General features: G+C 41.7%; 1 protein-coding gene across 4 annotated transcripts in view; it reads right to left on the bottom strand.

Annotated features, from left to right (window-relative positions):
• The window catches only part of mcamb (melanoma cell adhesion molecule b), a 32,191-nt gene extending 8,629 nt beyond the window's left edge, over positions 1-23,562 (bottom strand). For all 4 annotated transcript variants that reach the window (XM_062386026.1, XM_062386028.1, XM_062386029.1 and 1 more), the window contains exons 1-2: positions 23,427-23,562; positions 83-207 (exon numbers count right to left, since the gene is read on the bottom strand). In XM_062386026.1, coding sequence (XP_062242010.1) covers positions 83-207; positions 23,427-23,490 — 189 coding nt within the window. In that variant the 5' untranslated portion in view covers positions 23,491-23,562. The remainder of the gene's footprint in view (positions 1-82; positions 208-23,426) is intronic.
• Between the last annotated feature and the right edge of the window lie 398 nt (positions 23,563-23,960).

The raw sequence follows: 23,960 nt of genomic DNA, 5'->3' as shown, positions 1-23,960 counted from the left end.
GGTCACAAGATGAGCACATCAAACATTCACATTCAAAAGACATCATAGTTATGTCTGTGTACGTTCGCATCATGAAACTCACGTAGAACCACATGATGTCTATGGCGCCGATGCCTTCTTCTGTTGTGAACATGCAGGCGATCTGAGCTGTTTCTCCCCTGGACACCTCCACTCTGTCCTCCATGTTCACCTCCACCACGGCCCATGCTGAAAGACAGACACAGAGGAGGGTTGTTGTTGAATACATCTCGCCAACATGTTTGAATTGATCATCAGCTTCATATTTGATCAAAACAGAGAATATTTACGTATTTTTTTATAAACAAAATGTTTGTCATTGGACACACTAATTCTTCTAATCTATATAGTACTACACTTTCACACATGATATATCCACCTGAGAGATCAAGACTTAATGCCAATAAAGCTTCATTGAACTCATCCGTAAATGGAACCTGAGGGTGACGACCTTTGTCTAATGATATCCTGAAGAAACACACAACTGTTGCATATACACCGTGTTGACTCCAACCCAAAGGAGCCTTGGAAGCATAGAAGAGAGAAGAGAGTCATGGTGGGTCAAAGGGAGGAGAGATATGCTATGTAAGGAATGAGAAGCCCACCCATGTCCACATTAATGTGCCGCATTCCAACATGTCACCCTCTCACAGGAAGAAAGGCTCAATTTACAGGCTGCATAGTAGCTCCACTGTTCCTTCGTTATGTGTCTCCGACTGGTTTTCCCCTTCAGAGTCTCTGGCCGTGACGCATCCTATAGTCCATAGGACGGACTCCCAGTCACGCGTTACATTGCAGTGTCTCCGAAGATGCGTGAGACCCAAACGGCAGCTGTGCCCTTGAGGTATGAGGCCGTCAGGTTTGATTTAGCATTTACTGAGCGTAGCTGGTGATGGTAGCTTCTCTCAGGGAAGAGGAAGAAGCGAATGCGGGAAATTTCTGAGTTTATATCAGTGCTGCACAAGAAAATGGAAATCTGAGTCATCTGTGTCCTGCACTGACCTTCACTAAATGCATTAATTTTAGAGTTATAAACCCTCACAGATCCATTTAGTTGTGTATTCTACATCATGTGCTATTTAATATTCAAATCTGATTATTTTCAGGAGAGTGAAGGTTTATTCATGACGTTGAAGTTAATGAAGAAATAATCACAGCAAGACGTGCATTTAGTACATTTTTCAAGAACTTTCAGCTGCATCTCGTGGTCTTCTTCAGCAGAGCAAGTTTCCTCGGTTGTCATCGACTGACCGAAGCATTCTGAGGACTTTCATGTGTTTCTGTAACGATGTTTCAGCACTTAAATGGTATCTCAATAACAGGTTTCAGAATATTAACTAAAACTAAACCAGGGAAACTTGTCATTTAAGTTTAGCCATTTCATCTGCCCATCAACACAGCACTATTTAACTGCAGATTTTAGATTTTGCTAGACTTATAAACTTTCTCATTCTTACTCATTCGATTCCAAAAACACAACCAAAAATTGAAATCGATGTTAATGTTTCTTTATAAAGTATGCTGTATATTTTGATGTGATTAAGATTTGTATTGTATATTTACAGATAGTCTCTTACATTTTTGCCGTTTTCCAACCTATGTTAAGTCTCTTTGAGCATTGTTACAGCACTATCTAAATAAAATATATTATCATTATTGTTAGTAATTGTTGAGTGTGTCACCTATGACAATTATCAATTTTACATCATAACAGCTGCTGAGCTCATTAACCACACACACTTTATTGTATTTTATTCCATCTGCATCTGCTCAGATGATGAAGATGATGCTGCTGTCTCCAAACTAAACCTCTGCTGTACGTTGACCTGTAAGTCACCCTCTTCTTCACTCGCTTCATTCTTTCTTTCCCTCCAAATTCCCTCCCTGCCTCTCTCCCCCCTGCCTCCGCTGTGTGTTGCTGTTTAGCCCTGGCTAATGGAGCTGGACGGATGTTTTCCTGTTAAGAAATCCAATTAGTCCCTCCAACATAGACATTTTCTGGCCATTAGCGATGGAAGGCCAACGCTGACTCACTTGCAGAATCCCACCCCTCCCCCCTGCCACTGCTGAGGGTTCACCTACAGTAAGAAGTGATGTTCAGATGGACACAAGCTGGACGAGAGTAAGATAATACTTTGCAGCTCAAACCAAATGTTTCACAAACTCTCTCCTCGAGCTGCTGGAGTCAATTTGCTCATGGGAACCTCAATCAAATCTCATTAGAAATGGGATCATCTCCATAGTGCATCAGTCAGAGACGCTGGCACTCCAAGGCCTCGGATCGATTCCTCTCTGATGATGATAGTGCAAAGTCCATTCACCTCGGATAATAGTCCTCAATCAGTATGACAGTAGATATTCAGAGCATGGCCCCCGACAGCTGAGAAAACTGGACCTCTCCAGCTTTATGAGCTCCACTCAGCAAACAAAGTGAGAGTGTGTGTGTTTGACCCTGAGAATTTCACGTACACAGTGGTTGGTCTCCACGAAAGAGAGAGAGAGAAATCCGCTCTTTAGTAAATATCTGCAGCGGAGAGGAGAGTTTAGTTTATTATCTCCTAAATCAAATATGTGCAGCAAATGAAGCATCATTATCAGCTGGAGTCTGTGTGTTTGGCATTTCAACTCAACTGAACAAGAAATCCTGAATAATTCCACCTGATGTGAATCCGCAGTTGGAATACATGTATTACCTTACCTTTTTAATCCTCTTCTGAGAAAGAAGAAAAACCAAAACGCGACTTAAGAAATAAAAAACATTCAAATGACAGCTCTGCTTACTTACTCTACTTTGTTCAATACAGAGATTCCCACATGACAGGAAGGGTAAATTGCCTATTTCAAGAGCAGCCCTGTTATATTCCCTCAAAGAAAAAAACTGTAATTGATATTTTACTTTGATTTACGAGTCTAATAGAGTCTGGCTGACTCAAAGAAAAACAAAACACACATAAACATCTCAGTCGTTTCTGATCATCAAGGTTCAAAGAGGCTGCAGGTGATCTCTCTAAACATCTCGGTTCAGCTGTTCCCCCGTAGAACACAGCTCAACGCAAAAGCAGGGTGGATTGTATTCAAAGGCAGGACTAAATTAGGTGCACGTACAGATATGAGGACAAAATAATCCCCAAAACCCAAGGAGAGCAGAGGAAGATGGGATAAGATCATCTCAGGGGGGAAGTCGTATCAAAGACACTGTGTATCCTCACAATAGGCTCTGATTTCATTGTAGACATAACAATCAGTTTGAGTCCGTGGAGAGAGATGATAACAAAGCTTTCCTGCCAGAATCTGAGCTTCTGTGGCGGCTGATTCACACAAGCGCATCAAATCTCCTCTCTCGCACACGGTGTAAAACTATTGTCAGATGATCGGCCCCCATTCTGAAAGCGGCCATAACTTATTTTTGGACGTTCATGAGCGTCTATTTGACCCAGATGGCTCAGTCCTCCCTCTGACAGGTACAGTAGACAGATGAGATGAGCCATGTGTTTGTTCAAAGGCTGGAATCTGCTTTGACTTTTAAACTGTGAAAGATTCATTGAAGTCTGCCACAGTCTGCCTCCCCCCCCCCCCCCCCCCCCTCCCTCCGCCGCCCTGCCCATACCAGAGATGGCGATGGGTGAGGACGTCTATACCTCCAGCAACTGAACTGGCATTCAAACCAGATGAGCGTCATGTGAACTGTTTAACATGAATCTACCTGGATGACAGAATGGGGGCTCGGGTGCACAGCATGGTCCCATCACTGGAAAGGTATAAATGTTTTCTTCCTTCCTTCCTTCCTTACTTACTGAACAAATATTTCATGAACCATTAAGCCTTCAGTTTATCATAATTATATTACCATAATATGTTCTAGATGTGCTACGTTAGATCATCAGTTTGGTGTCTTAATGAACTCTTCAAAACAGACCACAAATATAAACAGAAAATAGTTTCCATATTCCATATTTACAACACAATCAGCTGAAGCCCCTCGACTTAAACAGACGTGAGCTGGCTGCATCAGCAATGATCTAGATGTGTCCTAGTTATTTACAATGCTATAATAGAAATAAATTTGCTTTCCCTTTTTCGAGTTTCTTTGGTTGTTGATCAGTGTCACAAAAACATTGAAAACGTTATTTATGAGCATCAATTAAAAATAAATGATATTTATAGGCTGGTATTTGTTTGTGCTTGCTAATTATATTTTGACAGAAGATAAAGCATAGGACAGTGACACCACTGACACCATGGTTCGGTTTCAGTGACAATACACATCCTGTTGTTGTCTTAAGCTTAACCAAGTTCTGAGTGCCTCAACAGAAGCACAAAAATAGATCCCGTCTAGTCACTGCCTGTGAACTCAATGACTGATCCGGCGAGATCAAGGCATCACAGCATCAGGTCCGCCTGGCTACAATTGTCAGTAAATGTTTTGGGATGATCAGCGTAAAAGAACCGTTTCAAAACATTAATTAGAAACACTTCTTCATTAGGTTCCTAAAAACTGTCACTGCTCCACTCTAAATACCATTGAGTTTCTTTTAAAAAACAATTGCAGTTGCAGATTAGTATAGAAACTTAATGTAAACAATTGGCAACAAGAACAAAAGCCAGCAGCCTTGAGAGAGTTTAATGTCCGACACACCGCACAATGTGAAATTGCTGGACAGAGTCAACAGGATACTGATTGGGTTGTGCTACAGGAAAGGTAATTACAACAGGAAGTACCCCCTCTCAGCAAATTCCATGGCAGTTTGGCTTTCAGATAAAGAAACATTCTACACTTGACAATCTGACCCCAGCACTGAGCGATAAAGGAAAAGCTTATGGAATGTACCACATGACAGGGTTTCATCTTCAGGGGAACATGAAAATACTGAATAAGTATCATCACAACCTTTTGATTGGATACATTTTTATCGGAAATTTTCTGATACCCTTAATAGCTCGGAACTGAAGTCTTGCATAAAAAATCACTTCTTTTTCTTGAAATAGCACTTGCAAGGGGAAGTACACCAGACTGCTATACTTCCCCTTGCAAGTGCGACGAAGAAGCAAAGATTTCTGGGAAGATAACATCACAATTTTATCTGGGTTAAGCTAATATATATTAAAGACCAAGTATCAGTAGATATATATATTTAAATACTCGACGATGCCTGTTCAGGCATTTGCTGTTATCGATATGAGAAAATCTCTAATTTTCATTTGGCCTGATGGTGGCGCTAGAGGAAAGGTCAGCAGGTCACCAAAATCACGTCCACTGTTCACCAGCTGTCTGACAAACCAACATCGGTTTCCTTAGGTCCTGCTGGTGAGGAAGAAGGCACTTTATCAAATCTAAGAAAAACCCAGATCAAAGCAGCAGCAGTGACTGACAGGATGATCGCTGAGGTCAAAAGGAAACAGACACACACACACACACAAGTCTGTCTGTCTGAGAGGTGTAAAGTGAACACACACACGCACACACACCATGGAGTATCTAAACCGTCTCTAATTCATATGTATCAGGGGTAAAGTGAATACTGGCCTGACTTCGAGATCCCTAAAATGTCTCAGAGCACAACTTACACATGACGCAGGTCCCCACTCTGCTGCGTTTCATTCACTACAGTCCAGACACTTGTTTAGGTGACAGAGCAGCAGAAGCTCTGCTCTCTAAATGTGCTCCACAATCCATTAGTCTAAAGGAAAGAGTGCACCGTTTTGTTTTTATTACAAGCGTCGTTAGATAATCCGTTTCCTCAATATTTTAAGGCTCCATATTAATATTTACATACCGAGGACCTCTCCCCCATTTGACTCCAGCTCATGTTTGAATTACGTTTGGCGTGTCCCCTCGAAAAGAATAGAAAAAGTTGAGAGTCTGTTGAACTTGAAAGAGGACGACTATGAATATTGTATTAAAAGAGAGGACAGTGAATCAAGACAGCAGAGCAAGCAGTGTGTTTGTGTGTGTGTGTGTGTGTGTGTGTGTGTGTGAGTGTGTGTGTTTGTGTGTGTGTTTATTATGTGTGTTTGATGTGGCGTGTGTGAGTTCCTGTACTCATACCTTTGTGAGGACCATTGAAGCATAGCTGGACTCTACAAAGTGAGGACATTTTTGGAAGATGAGTACATTTTGACCGGTCTTCACTTTTCCAATGGGTGGATTGAGGGTTAAGACTGGGTTTTAGGGTTAGATTTAGGTTTAGGTTTAAGTTTAAGTTTAGGTTTAGGTTTAGGTTAGGATTAGTGTTTTCCATGAAAACTCACACTTTTATTTATCAAATTTATTTCGGAAAATGAATAGAAACTATAGTCAAGACATTGAAAAGGTTAGAAATAATGATTTTTATTTGAAATATTAATTTTGTTCTTCAAACTTTGCTTTTGTCAAAGAATGCTCCATTTGCAGCAATTACAGCATTGCAGACCTTTGGCATTCTAGCTGTTCATTTGTTGCGGTAATCTGGAGAAATTTCACCCCACGCTTCCTGAAGCACCTCCCACAAGTTGGATTGGCTTGATGGGCACTTCTTGCGTACCATATGGTCAAGCTGCTCCCACAACAGCTCAATGGGGTTGAGATCTGGTGACTGCGCTGGCCACTCCATTACAAACAGCATACCAGCTGCCTGCTTCTTCCCCAAATAGTTCTTGCATCATGTGGAGGTGTGCTTTGGGTCATTGTCCTGTTATAGGAGGAAATTGGCTCCAATCATGCGCTGTCCAGGGTATGGCATGGTGTTGCAAAATGGAGTGATAGCCTTCCTTATTTAAAATCCCTTTTACCCTGTACAAATCTCCCACTTTACCAGCACCAAAGCAGCCCCAGACCATCAAATTAACCTCACCATGCTTGACAGGTTGCGTCAGGCACTCTTCTAGCATCTTTTCACATTACATTTCATTTAGCTGATGCTTTTATCCAAAGCGACTTACAATAAGTGCATTCAAACCCGAGGGTACATACCAAGGATGACAAGAATCAAGAAAGTACAATTTCTTCAAAATAAAGCAAAACTACAAAGTGCTATAAGTAAGTGCCATTTAAGTGCTACTAAAGTGTTAGTTTCAAAGTTGTTATTTTTTTTTTTTTTATTCAAGGTAAAGTCGGAATAGGTATGTTTTTAGTTTTCGGCGGAAGATGTGTAAACTTTCTGATGTCCGGATGTCAATGGGGAGCTCATTCCCCCATTTAGGAGCCAGGACGGCAAAAAGTCATGTTTTTGATGAGAGCAATGAGCCGATTAGCCGAAGCAGAGCACCTCACAAATGTTCTTCTGTGTGATCCAAACACCTCAAACTTTGATTCGTCTGTCCATAACACTTTTTTCCAATCTTCCTCTGTCTATGTCTGTGTTCCTTGACCATATCAATCTTTTTTACTTGTATTGGCCAGTCTCAGATATGGCTTTTTCTTTGCCACTCTGCCTAGAAGGCCAGCATCCCGGAGTCGCCTCTTCACTGTAGACGTTGACACTGGCGTTTTGCGGGTACCATTTAAAGAAGCTCAAAGGAAGGCCAGTTTTATAGCTTCTCTCAGCAGCTAAACAGTTTTAAGCTGTGCTAAACATCCATTAGTCTTCTAAGGCGGTTAGCAAACACAATGTACCATTAGAACACTGGAGTGATAGTTGCTGGAAATGGGCCTCTACACACCTATGTAGATATTTCATTAAAAACCAGACGTTTCCACATAGAATAGTCATCAACCACATCAACAAAGTATAGAGTGTATTTCTGATTAATTTAATGTTATTTTCATTGAATAAAATTGTGCTTTTCTTTGAAAAATAAGGACATTTCTAAGTGACCCCAAACTTTTGAACAGTAGTGTACATTCGCCCACTGTCAGTTTTGTACACAGAACAGATGACCATGTGTACATTAGCAGCTGGAACCGAGTCATATACTTCCATCTAGACTCATAGATGACAGCTCGGGGACATGTTTCCAGCCCTGTCACATCTAAGAATAACAGGGGCCTATCAAGCTTGTTTGCTTACATGATACAGCAGAATTACAGGGCACTGACCCGAGTGGCACCAGAAATAGCAGCTCTACTTCAGGACAGGGTGAGACGGAGAGAGAAGGAGCATGAGAAAACTGTGCCTCTGTCAGGCTGCTCTTTGTATACATGTAAATGGGCCTGAGAAGAGTGAATCGAGAGGTTACAGTGAGAAAACAGATAAATGAAAAGCAAGTCAGAGGAAGAAATGACAGAGGCAGAGGAGAAATCAATGTTGGAGATATGTGTTTATAAAGGGTTTGGTTCTCTGACGGCTGCTGGGGCCTCTGACATTTATCCCCCTAATCCGTCAATGGCACACTTACAGAGAGAAGGCAACTTTATCAAGCCGAAAATAACAACTCTCGTGTGGTAAGAGGAGAAACACGCGGAGGTTCGAAATGCCAAAAATAAATCCCTGACTTCCCAATGTCATTAGCTTCAAGACGCGCTGCAGGAAGTGAGCTTTATTAAAGTCAGGTCACACAAAGACACTTCGGTTGAAAGGCTGTGTTTATTCCAGTCGGTAGCTCTTGGATTAATGACAGACGTGTGTGTCATTTTTTTGACATGCAAATGTGCTGCGAACAAAAATACATGATGTCCACAGCCTGTGTCAAGCTGCACATTTAGCATGTTGCAGGTGCAATTTGGATCTTAAAGCACATCTGTCCATGTCATGTAGTGTAGGAGTGTAGATCTGAAGTGTGGCACCATAGAATCATTTCAGACCAGTGATTTCAACTATTATGAACCTTATCGTGTTGGAAAGATTTTTAAGAATACCACGTATTTTTCCTTTCGTCCTGTTGTATAATTAAAGTGTAAAAAACAAAAAGGAAGGAAAAAATTAATTGTCTGCGACTTCCTACTTCTAGATGTCAAAGGTCCAGGATAACTGAGACGACTCGGACCCCCCCCGCCTCCTTTCACAGATCCAGTTGCTGGAACACAAGCCCGTCTCAGTTTGGGGCAACTCAGCTTGGCTAAATGGCGCAGAGGAATGTTATGAGAAGCTCTTGAAACGTGGACACTGAAGGTTTTTGTCACACGTTCATCAATCCCATTATTCCTGTGACGCGCCCCAAGGCATTTTAACACACAAAGGCACACAACACAGGACTCTGAGATTGGCATACCGGAAGAAATTGATTCTCGGTGACTCACAAATCCCCCTTCGCAGCTCCTGGCACCACAGACCCATCATATCTCCATCAACTCAAACAAGCAAAAGGGTTTTTAGCAACACAAATACGTCACTCAAAAAAATGTAATGACTATTTTTTCTGCAGCATAAAGATATTTTCCATGAAGACTTTGTTATACCAATTTCAAATTAACGCTAACAATCCTCTAAACTGTATTCAACACATGTCCACCAACAGGCTCTTTTCACCAGCATTTTACTCTTTCATCATTGCTCTTTTTATCCTGTTTGCTTGCTTTAGATGTTACCAAAGACAAAACTTTCATTTTATTAAAGAACACTCTATTGAACTGATTCAGGTCACACAGAGAGGAGACATTTCTAAAACGGCTCTTGTTGCAGTAACCTTGTTTGGGTGGATGGCTCCGTTCCCACAATGTTGGCTGCACACAGTAATTCTCCTGAAGAAGAAAGAACTGGCCCATAGCCTCGAACAGACATGGCATCTAGAAACTGGACTCCAAAGGAATGACAGAGTTGAAGCTGTGTTTTGTAAAGTAGAAAACCAAATGTAGTGCCACACAGTACCGCATCACAGCATTCCTCATTGTTCCGTATTATATCCAATCAATGTCTTAACATTTCCTGTAAACAGCAAACAAATTCAAGCAAAGAGGCTTCACGTTTATTGATATCAATTGTTTTGTCAATTGAATGAATTTATTGGTAACAATCTATATATTCAGAGTCGGTTATTAAATAATAATTCAACCAAATAATGCTTCCACTTCCTTTGCACTGTGCAACATTTTTTTTTTAAATGAGCCTCTGTTTTAAAGGCTACTTTCAGAATGAGAATAGTGTAACTTCAATATTCTCTTCAGACAATCCATTGTTTTCTGTGGCTTGAGGGACAAACCACCTGTGAGAACGGGGGGGGGGGGGGGGTGGATCACAGCATCATTATCATGGATGACACCAAGCATCACTATCTCAAAAAGTCTAAACTGTCTGCGTTCTGATGCTCCATCAACTTTGAGGCCTTGGATCAAATTTCACATTTTTAGACTAATTAGGCCACACCAATCAATTGGTTGAGGAGAAGTTACGGATTGAAAAAGTGAGAGAAAGTGAGCTATATGCTATTTGTTATGGTGAAAAACAGAAAATGAATATGTTATATGATATTCTTTACATTATGGAAAACTGCCACAATGTGATTAGTGTGTCTGTCAGTGTCGCCCAGGACACGGTTGTGTTTTCTCTGCTGTGGCAACATGGAGCCCAGGAGGATCTCACATGCATCTTGGTTGCACTCACCCCAGTTTAAGAGCTGTCCACTGACCAGATCATCTGAGATAGATATTAATACCAGGTCTAAACTGAACCAAAGAAAACTGCCAGTAGTGTGGGATTGGCCTTGTTGACCTGCATGTTGTATTAATTGCAGCAGAGGTCTGGCTGAACTCTGTTGCTGCCAAGTGCTGCTCAGTTTGAATGAAACCAGTAGTGTTGGGGTTATAGGATTTGATAAGCAGCCTAATTACTTGGGCCTCAAGGATTCCCCCAGACAGTTTAACACTTTACATAAATAAACAAAGAGACTGCATAGTGCAGAGGGGTCCTGTGGTCCTGTAGGGGTCTTTGAGGGCTTCAGGTGGTTTTAGCTGCTTTGTGCAGACAATGAGACAGACAGTGACAGCTGCAGCAGCCAAATGACACATTCCCACGATGCCTCAGAGAAAACAAGGTCAGCTTGTCACACTGACCAGCCAGACACTTTCCCCAACACACACACACACACACACAAACACATCCCCAGGGTGCTGGAGCCAAATGCCGGCGGAATCCTCTCAACATGCCACATGAATTAACGATTTCCAAAAGGCGAGGGGGACGAAGGATATGAAGAATGTAAATACAGTGGAGAGGATCAGAGCGGACCACACAACAGGGGAGGAGGGGAGGGCGTCCCGTCACTCTATGATTTCTCCTGGTGATTTGATGCTATATTCCATTTCAACTCCCCACCTGTTGCAGGGATCAACCCAGGCGAGACGTGACTCTGTTTCTCAGCACACCGGACTCCACTTCATCCATCACACAGGGGGGGTCTTCTGACTCACAACTGTTACAACAGCACAGTAATAAAGCTCTGAGCGGGTCTCTGATAAGGTCACTTCTAATACCAGGGGTGGTGGGGCATTCAAGGTCAGAGTTGTAGGTTTAGATTGAGGCGTTGAGCTGTGAGGAGCAGCACAGCTTCTCTAACCTGAGGCTAAATCCTCTTTGATAAGCAGCTCTTTACTCTTTACTCAGCAGTTACATTTCAAAGAGAGTTCACTCTGTTCTCAAGCCTTTGATAACTACTTGGCAACAAGACCAACTCCCCTTTGCTAAAAGTCTCCACACTCAGCTATTTTGATATGCCCCTTCACTCACACACACACACCCACACACACACACACACACACACACACACACACACACACACACACACACACACACACACACACACACACACACACACACACACACACACACACACACACAAAAAGAATATATATGTTGAATATTTGACTTCTGACTTCACGTGGGATGCGGTCATCTTCCCATGTCCCAATGCCTCTGTAAAAAAATGCTCTCACATCTATGCCTACTCGTGTAAGTGCATCTATATGTGCGTGTTTCAGCAATTTCAGTGAGTCTCAGTGGGCCATTTCCTTAAGTCTGCTCCCATGGTGAAACAAACGCCCCCTCCATCCTCTTTCCCACGTCCCTTAAATGACAAAATTGTCTTCATATCAGCCGCTCTGTGAGCGGGCAGACATAAAATAACACAAGATTCAGGGAAGTATGGGAAAGGCCAACAGAGACAGTATTTTGGTTCGACGCTGATTGCAACTGTGACTGAGAGTTTGTGTGTGTGTGTGTGTGTGTGTGTGTGTGTGTGTGTGTGTGTGTGTGTGTGTGTGTGTGAGAGACTGACAGAGAGAGAGAGAGAGAGAGAGGTCCCATGACATGGCCTCACAAGTATGAGATGTGCATTGCTTGCTGCTGGCATCAAATGGCTAAAGATAGATTGCAGATACTCACACATACTAACACACTGAAAGATTTTACCCATTGGCTCACGGGATAAGGTGCTCAGCAGCAGCTCTCTCCTTATTTGGTGGCGGCAACAAGTAGCCAGAGTGGAAAAAAATTATAATTGAAAGACATTCATTAGAATCTTGCATGCCATGGTGTAGCTGTGTTAAATATGGGGTTAGGGTTAGCCCTAATCAAAATCTCCCTGTCATAGGGCCATTGTAACCAAGACAAACAATCTGATGGATAAAGGGCAAACATTTTAGCTATGTGTTACATAACATGTGTCTTAACACCACCAGAGAGTGAGCTTACAGTAAAAAAACAACAGGTGTTTGTAACCCTGCGTGTTTCTCAAATGTAATATAGAAATGTGGAATTTGTGTGCAATGTCATAAATTGGATGAAGATCCAATGAAACTCAACATCAGCATCTTGGTGGTGACTTAAAGCAGCCTTCATCTTAGAGGTAGAGCTGCAGCCAATCCCAGCTGACATTGGGCGAGAGGCGTGGCACACCCTGGGCAGGTTGCCAGTAAATCGCAGGCCTGACATTTAGGGATAAATTCACACTTACATTGACACCTATGGGTAATCTAGAGTCACAGATTAGGCTGCATGGCTTTGGACTGTGGGAGAAGAAAACCCACGCAGAAAATATATGACATTATACATATACATTCCATAACACCTCGGAGCTCGGCACTCAGAATGACATCACACCGAAATAAAACAGGTTGATAGCGTACCAGTTGCAAAGGAACAATGTTTACGTTAACCCACTAGCCATTATTATGCCTTGTTTATGAATTGCATGCTCTCAAACATGACATATCAAGCCAGTAGTATAATTAACAATTTGATTAAGGGAGGGTTAAGAAAACTATTCATTAGCAATAAAATACAACGATTACTCCATTGAAATTGGGTTTTAGCACATTGAACAACATTTCATAGTGTTAAAGAAGTTTAAAAAACGTTCCTGGATCTTTTTCCCCTGATCTGGATTCAAACCAAAATCAAATAGGTTCTTCCCTGACCAGTATCGCATCCTCAGGGTAATGGAATCTGTTCAGTGCTTTTGTGTGATCTTGCTTAAAAGCAAATGAACAAACAAACCAATAAACAGATTGTAGGTAATAATGAACCTCATGTGAATCTTACGCGTTTGCTTGGTTCACTCACACGTTTTTTTGACTAATGGATTATTAAGCACAAATTTGGATTTATTGGATATTAGTCTGTTTCCTGTCACTTTCGTGACTCACCCATTGGGTTAAAGTTGAAATGAATCCCTTTCTCTTCATGTTTGAGGTGTTGACAACATGTCAGGGTGCCTGTATGGACCTCATGAAATAGATATTTCAACTTCATGGAAAACCTGAACTTTTTGTGTATTTTTTAATCCCCCTCATGCCATTGTAATTATAACAAAAATCCTTGGTCACATACTTTAGCATGTGTTCTCCTTTATACACGTAGATATGCCTTTTTGTTTATTCTTGAAAGAATAAGTGTATAACTGATCTGTCACTGAGCTGTGTCCAACCACACATCCTGTTTCAGTGCATAGCAGCCGAACAGGATAGAACGTCTTCATTCACTGGCTGCATTAGCACAAATCAACTAGAAGCTGGAAGGTGATTCACAGGTGAAAATAGAAACGTGAACTTGTGCGATCTGTCCAAATTAAAACGTGTTCCTCATCAGACCAACGTCACTGTTACTTCTTGCACAGAAAAAAAACTGTGTTGATGTGAACTCATCTCTTTCTCACATGCTCCTCTTGCCAAAAGCCTCGCCTGTTTATCACAGGACAAATAAAAAGGTTGATTAATCTCTCACATGCTGCGATCTGAGGGTGATGTGCAGCATGATGAAGCAGCACAGTGAAAACAATGATCTCTTTTGACTGTAGAGGCCGTCTCTACTTGAAGGAGGCTTATTTAAACGAATTGAATGAAACTGAATCAAACCATATCAGCTTATTTTCCACTGGATGTCTGCTCTGACCTAGATGGACAAAATATTTCACTTATCACAGCCTCATCCCAGCAGACCCGCAGCACAGAAATAATTAGCTGGAAATAACTTAAGCTTTAAGATAAGAGCATAAATTTAGCCTTAATAACCCCACAGACAAACACTAATGCCAGAGAGGAGTGCAAGATTCAAGATTCAAGATTTTTATTTGTCAAATGCACAACAATAACATTAAGCAGTCGCTGGCAGTGAAATGCTTGAGTCTCAGGCTCTCTTCTAACAATGCTCAACCATAAAAGTTAACTGCTAACAGTGATCTGCTGTAACTAAACAATGTGAATCCACAGAAAACCCATCCGTCTGTTCTGTGGAGTCAGTGGTCGTATAGCTGGATGCTGATAGGTTGCATTAGGTTAAAAGGATCCTAATGTGCATTAGATCAGCACAAAGCATTATTTCAGGAAAACAACATCTATTATTAAAGCAGGGTGTCGAACTAACAGGGAACAGACAGAGATCCTGACAGGGGTCGACTTGAGTCTCCAGTGCAGATCCCACAGGACAGGTCCAGATCTGAGGATCAACCAGGACCCCTGCTCCTCCAGCTTTGAACTCTTTCTAGGACATAGAGTATTGTTGGTGTGACTCTGGGAGCTCAACACGCTGCTACAAAAATCCCTTTCTCCAACTAAAATCTGGAGAATTTCTGCTCAACATAAGCTGTTCAACCACAAATAAAAACTTTGATTTAAGTATCTAGTCCCTAACAGTCGGGGTTGTACAGAAATATCCAACATGAAAACACATATATTCTTGCTATACTGTATTTTTGCTATGCACTTAACGTATATCAAATATTTATGAAGAATTGATTTTATAGGCTAACATAGGCTATATGGTGCAAAGTCATGTAGTTTGCTACTTACTCCATCACTCATGCCAAGCTGGCCCTCCCGATATCCTGTATTTAGCTGCAAGGGACAGATTGCACAAACACATAAACGCATATGTATACAAAAAGCCTATGTTCTACCTTTCTCCTTGCACTGCTACTTGTTGTGCTGCTGAGTCAAATTTAATTTCTGCTACAAGGTGTCAATAAAGGTACATCATACTTTATCAAATCTTATCTCATCTTATCCCGTGGTAACACCACACACTATACAAACCGTGACAACTTGTGTGTCTAGGCATGTAGAGCAGGTTTCCTGAATGTTCTAACCTTGCTTATTTTGTTACGCTGGTCGTGTCTGTGATATGAAATTCTAAGGTTGTGTTCTTTAGTTACATTGTGTTAAGCTCTGTCATTCTCACTGCTGATTGGATTTGAAGTTGTCCACCAAGTCCAAGGCCGAACTCGTCTCTTTGGCCTCACTATATAGACTTACACTTCACCCTCTGGCTACATTTCTTTGGCAACTTCCGCCTAAGAGGAAACAAAGTGATATATCCCCCTCCCTTGACAATGACCCAGCATTGAGCACTGTGCAGAAATTAGCCACAGTCCCTGGTGAACAAGCAGCAGTGGAGTCTCATCTTCATCACTGTAAAAGCCAAAAGAGACCAGAAGGTGAAAGGATAGGCCCCTCCGTTTGAGCAGTGGGTGTTTTTCTCACATTGACAATACTCAGCAGAGGGACACAGAGGGCTCTGTGTGTGTTTGACCTGAGAGCAGAGATGAGAGGAGGAGAAACACATGAATCACAGCACCACAGTGCAGCAGCAAGGGATGGAGGACATGTCCATGCATGAGATTGCCACCAAGCTAGGGTTTTTACTCACACCAACTAAATAACATCTCATAGTCGGCAAAACGGCAATGGGAGCACAGAGAGTTGCCCTCTCCACTCCTAGTTTAACATCACAAAACTAAAAAACTGTTTTTCCTCGTCAGGAGCAGGACTATATCAGGTGAAGACACTTGCTTTAGATTCATGGATAAAATCAATATCACACTGTGAAAGGGTTTCTGGTGTGTTTCATGCTGATGTCTGGAAACCACACCTCTTTCTGAAACTTCCAGCCTGTCTTTTCACCGTCTTATCAGTAAAGACACCACTTCCCCCGGTACTGTTTTTTTTTTACGTCTTACTTTGAAATTTGTGAGGCATTAATGTCCCTTTGATGCTTTGCAGAGTGACTGACTTGCTGCCCGTGCGTCCTGCAGCTCTGTGGAGGATCTCCTCTGACTGAATTACAGAGATAAAAACTTAGAGACTTTTAGTTGCTGTTAGTAGTAACAAACAAATAAATTCCCTCCAAAGTAATTTGTTTGTTTTACTTTTGTCTATGTTTACCTATGTACCTTCGTCTCCCAAATAGGCAGGGACAATATAATACGATGACAGATCGAAGTAAAAGCTACGCGAGTTAATATTTTGTAAGAGGTTATACTTTTTTATAAGGCACAAGAAGTTTAAGATCAAAGTGGCTCATGTCCAAACAACGCTATCTGTATTAAATCAGCTTACAGCCATTAGCGCCTGCTCGTCTGTGCAGTTAATGCCTGTGGAGTTAATGGCTGTATTATTAGAATTTAATTTGGCTCATAGAGTCCCACCACATTTTATTCCTCAAATAGTCTGAGGCAAACAACGTCGGGTCTAATCACTGATGGAAATACATCTGAGGGAGGAGATCAACAATGGAGAATCCAAAGACTTCGTACTTAAGGTATTAAAGCAGATGATTTGGGGAGATAATAAAGCATTAAGTAAATTACTGCTCAGGAATCCGACAAACTCTTTCTCTTAAAACTGAAATATGAGTCTCAAACTCTTGAGTGATGAAACCATTTAAAAAGGGCAGAAATAAATATACAAGCTACTGATAAAAACTGTATTTTATGCAAGAGTGGAAACGCTGTTTATTTATAGCAGGAAGTGATGTCATTGTAAAAGTTTAGTGGTATATTACGGAACATAAATCAGTTGTTTTTCCCACAAATTAAGCAAATTTGATTCGAGTGAATTGTGCAATGCACACTAAAGTGAAATGACATTAGGCCCAGAAGCATTTTTCTTATTCACATATAGCTTGTGTATCATGAATCATGTAAAATGTCCCATCCCTGACAGTGTGAATGGTGTCAATTTCAACATTTCGGTAAAACTCCCTGCAACATTCTTGCAATACCGAAGAATGTTCCCTATTTCTCAAAGCTGCGCAACCGTGTAGAAACCATCATTTTGACACTGGAGTCAGTGCGACTGACAAGATGGAACAACTGGCTCGTCTGGGGGCCACTAACAAACCTTTGACCCAGTGTGAGGGAGGAAAAAGTGAATTGGAGCAAGTATAAAAAATGCAGCTTTTATCAAACATTGAGACCAATATCTTTTGGTTTCTGAAGTAGCTTCAGGAGTGTTTAAATCTGTAGCTTTATCGTTGTGGTATTTTGACAGCTCAGTATTACTGCTGATTCTGCTCCTCATGATATTAATCTAATCCCTACAATCAGTGCAGGAAGTAGTTATCTCACTGTAGCAAGAAAAACAAAAAGCGTATGTGGGTGGAGGTGGTGGTTTGACGTGTAGCTTCCCACATGAGACTGTAATTACAATTCAGGGGCCTAAGCCCTACAATATAGAGTTAATTCACCATAACTATAATCTCTCCTGAAGCTTAACCCAGCCTACTTCTCTATGATCACCACGACTGTAAGAGAACATTTCAACAAGGTACAAGATAATAATAGATAATAAGAGAATTCAAATCTCTAGCTCATTGGCCCCAGTCTTTACTCCTCCACCTCTTGCATAACCACAAGAGAGCTCAGACTTCATGTTGATGTTTGGGCCGATGTGTTTTCTCAATTTATTTAGAGGAGTTTATTTCAGGGCTGATTCGACACAGCACAGCCTGGTATGGTTTGTTGCTTCAAAGGTGACCCCAGTTCAACTTAGCAAATCTCCCCACAGAGTAGAGTCACATATAGTACAGTAACCTCACGCAGTCAATGAGCGGGAGTGTGGCAGAGAAGATAAAATTATATAATCCTTTCCTAATTCTGGAGACATTTACAGTGTTAAAGCAGTCATGAAGGATAAAAGAACAACTGATAAAACGTTTCTAGCTGGTTTTCTGTGCTCGTGTTTTGAAATTTGCAGATATTTTACATTAATGAAAAAACACACATAGAGAAAAGAGAACTGAAAAAGCAAAATACGTCCCATTTAATTACTTAAAAATTACAAATAAGTAAATGTGAACTTAAAAAGTGGGGTTCTACAGTAGGTGTCACCAACAGTGAAACAATAACCCTGTTCTGACAAGTTACACATAATGACAGCAGGTCAGTGTGTGTTTGTGTGTGTTTGTGTGTGTATGTGTGTGTGTGTGTGTGTGTGTGTGTGTGTGTGTGTGTGTGTGTGTGTGTGAGTGAACCAGGTGCACACAGCTGTCCATCTGAGCAGGGAACTTCAAAGCTACAGTAAGTGGTACCAGTCAGAGGGGAGCTGCCTCTTCAGATGCTGCACTTGCTGAAAAAGTGATCTCTAAACCCTCTGATACGAATGGATTTGCCCTGCAGCCAAACATAGAGCAACACATCAGATACCCTGAAGCTGTGCAATGCTCTCAGATATGACCTACAGATGAAGTGACTCATTGCATATCCACACACAAGGCTGATATTGTGTTAACGCTTTCACATGGGCATCACTGATCGGGCGTTTCGCTTTATGAAAACCAAGCTGTGCTGAAGAATGTTGGGAGAAGCTTTGATACTAAAAGTAGTCATGCTGCAGATGTTTGCCCATTTCAGGCCAACGGGACTGTGAGGGAAAAATCGAAAGTTTCCTCCATTGGAGAAAAATGTTGACAAAAGGTTGTTATTTCTTCTGTTCTGATAATCCACGACTGAACTGCTTCCTTCCTTTTACACTCTAAGCCGGAGTCAGACCCTCCGCCTCGGCCTCTGCATGTCCTGATACTAAGAAATCATTCAATGAGGCAAATCTGCTGAGGATTTCTCTTCCTGAGGCACATTATACAAACAATAATTTGCTGCTACTCTGGGAAAACACACAACATGGCCCCGATGACAACAGCACAAAGGTCTGTGAGCTTTTTCTCCCAGTAACACCCCCCACCAGCATCCACCTTCTCCATCACTGGTTTGCTGTATTGACCCAAGTAATGGTGATAATGGATGTTATTCACATCAATAGGAAGATCAAACAGTAAAAGGAAACCTTTTGTTTCTACAGTGCAGGCTCCCAAGTGCACAGCTTCAATCCATTACATGGCTCTGCAGGGAGACACTGCAGCAAAATGGTGTTTCCACGTAAACACTTTAGAAAAATGCGGCTTTTCTTCTGCTTTCATTGTCCAACGTCCACAAAAGCTAATCAGTAATGTGTGTTTACATTTCTGCTCCCATTGTTGTATGCTGCATGTATAACTTTCTAACGCACAAACGGAAGCTGTCTTTTGCCTGATCGTCTACCAACTGTAAAACTAGAGTCCAAGAAAAAGAACACACCATGTACACTAACAAATCCATTACACATACATGTTATCTTCCGATTTTATCAGCAAGTTACTCAGGAAATACCTTCCCCATGGTAATTTCACTCAGTAACCTGGTCATGACATTAGATAATGAACAGACTACTATTACCAGTGTCTGGTATGACTGAACATACCAGAGCAGTGGAGTTAGAGGGTGAAAAGGCTGCTTGCATTCACATGTTATTAATCATATGTCTGTAACGGCTGTTTCTGTCTCCATCACAACATGGTGCATGTACCAGACTTCACTTTAGTTCTGCTTCGGTGCTTTTACACTTATAAGTCAATGATGGATGGTTCAAACATCAAAATTCTTCTTTATTATTTTGTCACCAAACTGTTGTCATGTATAGTAGTAAATAATGAAAAGTCATATTTTTGTGAAGACGTATTTCACCACCTTTGCGACTTATTTTGAGCTCTTCATTAATGCTCAAATCTACTATAACAAACAGCACTGTGAAAGAAAAGATCACAGTAATCTTCTAATCTTTTAGCAACCGCCTATAGGTTAAACATCCATCTCTTTTATTGAGGTTTAAAACCACTGACATTTAGGAGACATACCGAATACACAAGAGGAGACATCTCCACAAGTGTCCAAACAGCAGCCACTGGTTACCCCCAACCAAATAAGGAGGGCCCATTGATGATTGATGATTGATGATGTTCTCCATCAAAAGTTCTAGAGTAACCGTACTGAACTCTTACTTACATCAAGTGTGTTACTGTTACCCTTTCAGTTGACTATTGACAGAAAGAGGCAAATTTGCCAGTGTTGACCAGTTCACACCGACAGTATAATTGCTTTGGTCTGCTTGTGCCATGTTTAAGAACAACCAGGGTTATTCGAGATATAGATTGTCAAAACTTTTATATTCATTGTCATTTACCTTAATATGTTCCACTGTATTATAACGTTAAATGGCACAGCACTAACATTCTCTCCTGTTTCCTTTCCAGAATCACTGAGGATCTGGATAATGTTTCACTAACATTAACAGCCGTTAATTCACCAAAACAATTTGAGACATCTCCGTATTGATGTTGCATTTTCAAGGGGCAGATCAGAAACAGTGGTGGACTGCTCCTTTTCTCTGTGCTGTCCTCAGGAGTCTGTTGCATGGGAACACAAACACAGAGTGCTTGAACCGCTCAGGGCTTTATTTTAGGAGAAAGATAAGACACCATGTGCCGATGACAAACTTTCTCTGGACAAGGACCTGGTTTCAGGCCGTCGTCATCACTTCCTTCATCTGTTTTTTTTTATGCCAAAAGTTTATGAGTATGTTTATTTGCAATAACCTGCTAGAGGTGATATAGTTGGCTGCAAATAAAGTGAGAGCTAAAGACGATCAAAGAATGTCTAGCCTGCCTCACAAACTAACGGCTGCTCATAGACTCCTATTGGAAATAAAACAGTCACGGTCCTCGCTGTGTATATGTGCCGGAAGAGAGTTCTGAAGTTAAGGACTTTCATATCAGGCCGGTCCGTTGATCCTCTGCCAGATTCCCGGGCCTAATTTTCTGTGCTGTGGCCGAGACACAACAAGGACATTTATTGTCCGTGACCAGCTCACTTCTTCTGACGAGCAGCAGTTGTTGGAAGCAAGTCTCAGTGCCTCAGCTGGAGCAGAAAGTGATGACCTTTAAGTCAGCAAGGTCTAATGTGGCTGCTCTTTGGCTCGGCTTGATTGGCTGATGTCACAGGAAATGAATGGCATCTTTATCGAGGGTCACTACTACTGCTCGACAGCATGGCCGTCTTTCCTCCGATGTCATCCAAGGCTGGAGACAGAGTTTTGGCACAGACACAATCGCACTCATTTGCACCCCGAGTGCGTACGTATTCAAACAGAGCGTCTTTGCAGATCCGGCAGGGTGTGAGTGGGCGTCAACAAACATCATCAGATGCTTGAGAGTATCTCACCACAAAGGCGTTTCCCACAGAAATCTGCCTAACACAGATTAGATTAAATGTTCAAGCAGATAAAACTTGTTTCAGTCTTTCAAATATAAATTTGAATGATTTCACTGGAAAAACTGATGGCCATTCTTTTTTGTAATTTCACAGACTAAATTATGAGTCCATTTACTTGATATTTTAAGAAAGATTGTCCAAAAGCTGTTGAAAAGATCTACACCTTTAACAGACATATAAATATATTTGTTTTCATACTTTGTAATCCAACCCTATGGAAACAGCTCTGTTGGGAAGATAATGTCCAATTTCTGAATGAGATGTGTTAAATGATGTAATAAATCAAAAAGAAGGGGAAAACTTGAGGCGATAAGAAAGCCAGAAAACTGGTGCTCCAGGATGCAAACTTGATTAAGGTCAGAGAGTTGGATGAGATCATAGACAATGAACCAGGCTGAACCTAAACAGGAGATCAACACAATGCAGAGAGGTGAGGAAAAGGAGGCTCGACAAACAGGAACAAAGAAAGGTGAAGACATGGGGGAGAGGAGGGAAGTCAGGCTCAAAGAGAGGAAAGGTTGGGAGGGTACACACTGACCTGAGTCAGAGCAGACCGACCCAGGAGAAGTCCAGTGAAGCAGTGATGTGGAGAGCAGAGGTAGCGCGCCCTTCTCACCCACATAACACAATGTATAAATCCACACTCTCACACTCGCCTCTGAAAATTACAGCCCACATCTGAACTCAACAACACAAAAAAAACTCCTTTATTAGACTTTCAGAGAAGATTTAAAGACATGGTCTGTTTTATAATAAACGAGTTGACAAGATAACCGTGAACATTTCTCTTTGCGGCCCACGAGTACCTCGCACAGGGCACCTCAGTGTGTTTGACTGTGTGTGATAGAAACATGTTGGAGGTATTTACCAGGCCAGGCGCTGACAGAACTCAGAGGGACAGTTTCCTTCACTGTACAACTGCACCTCTGTGCATAACAGAGGCTAAAAATACATCCCAGCAAACTTCTCAAACTAACCAACTTAGCCATGGAAATTAGCAAAGTACGGCATCTGGTTATGGTCGTTTCATTCAGAGGGCTTTACAGTATGGATGCCCTAACAATCCTGGTGCCACAACGTGAAATACGTTTAAACTCAGAGAGATAGGGTTGGAAATGGCCCTTTCACTTCAAGGATACTTTAATAAAGCATAATATACTATATATTTCCAATTTGAGATACTTAACCACAACTTTCCTCAAAATCTTTTCTTGTTTAAAAAAAGTTTAATCCCTGTAAACTCTACGTGTGTGAGATGAGAACACACACACACATAAAAGCAAACACAGCCAGGTGACTGGGCAGTAACAGCCTGGTTTACCAGCCTCTGTTGATTTTCTGGAAAATAATGTAAGCAAGAGGAGCCTGTGCAGTGTCACATCTCTGCAGTTATAGCAGCAGGACCTGGACCATCAGCACTGAGAGGATTTATGTGCAGCCAACAGTTGTCATCAACACACCGGCTGTTTGATTCCACAACGCCTCTTTAAAACTGGATGAAACAAGGCAAAGACTGTGAGACACATGAATTTTCCAATTGCCTGCTTTCAAAATAAACCTTTGAATTAGTTTTCTTTGAGAGGGCGTCCATCTGCATCTAAGTGTGATGTTGCTTTGGATAAAAGTTTGCAAAGACACCACTGACTCCCCATCAAGCACAGCCCAAAAACTGCAAAGCCCTATAGTTGCACCGGTTGGGTACTCACCTCCCCAGGTGTGAAAGAGGAGCAGGAGTCCGAGGAGCGGAGAGGCAATGTCCCATATAGCCATGGTTGATGGTCGGTGCTGCAGCTGTCTGTGCTCGGGTGTGTGTGGGGAGGGAGTGTGTGAAGAGGTAGTGTGTGAAGAGGGAGTCTGCCAGGGACTGAGAGAGAGCGAGAGAGAGAGAGGGGGGGGGGGGCAGATGAAGAGACAGGAGGTCTACACTGTAAAAAGTGACCATGTGTACACCTCATTATTACTGTGCAGTCGTTCTAAAATTCAATAAAATCCATTAACACATGACTCAGTTCCGGCACTTACATGGCTTGTTTATATAGCTTCTTTGAAAACACAGTTAGGGTTAGCGTTAAGGTAAGCGTTAGGACTAACACAATTAAAAAGCCTGAGTAGATGGGAATTATGTTGCAGGATGTTTTTTACAGCGTGCAGAGGAGGAACCCAGTGAATGAGGGAGAGAGAGAGAGAGCAGGAGGGCGGAGGTCTGCAGCCACATACATACAGTGAGAATGTATTACAGT

Source organism: Platichthys flesus, chromosome 4 (assembly GCF_949316205.1).
Source record: "Platichthys flesus chromosome 4, fPlaFle2.1, whole genome shotgun sequence".
Lineage (NCBI taxonomy): Eukaryota > Metazoa > Chordata > Actinopteri > Pleuronectiformes > Pleuronectidae > Platichthys > Platichthys flesus.
Note: the sequence above shows the minus strand (reverse complement) of the source record. Positions and strands in the feature narration are given on the sequence as shown.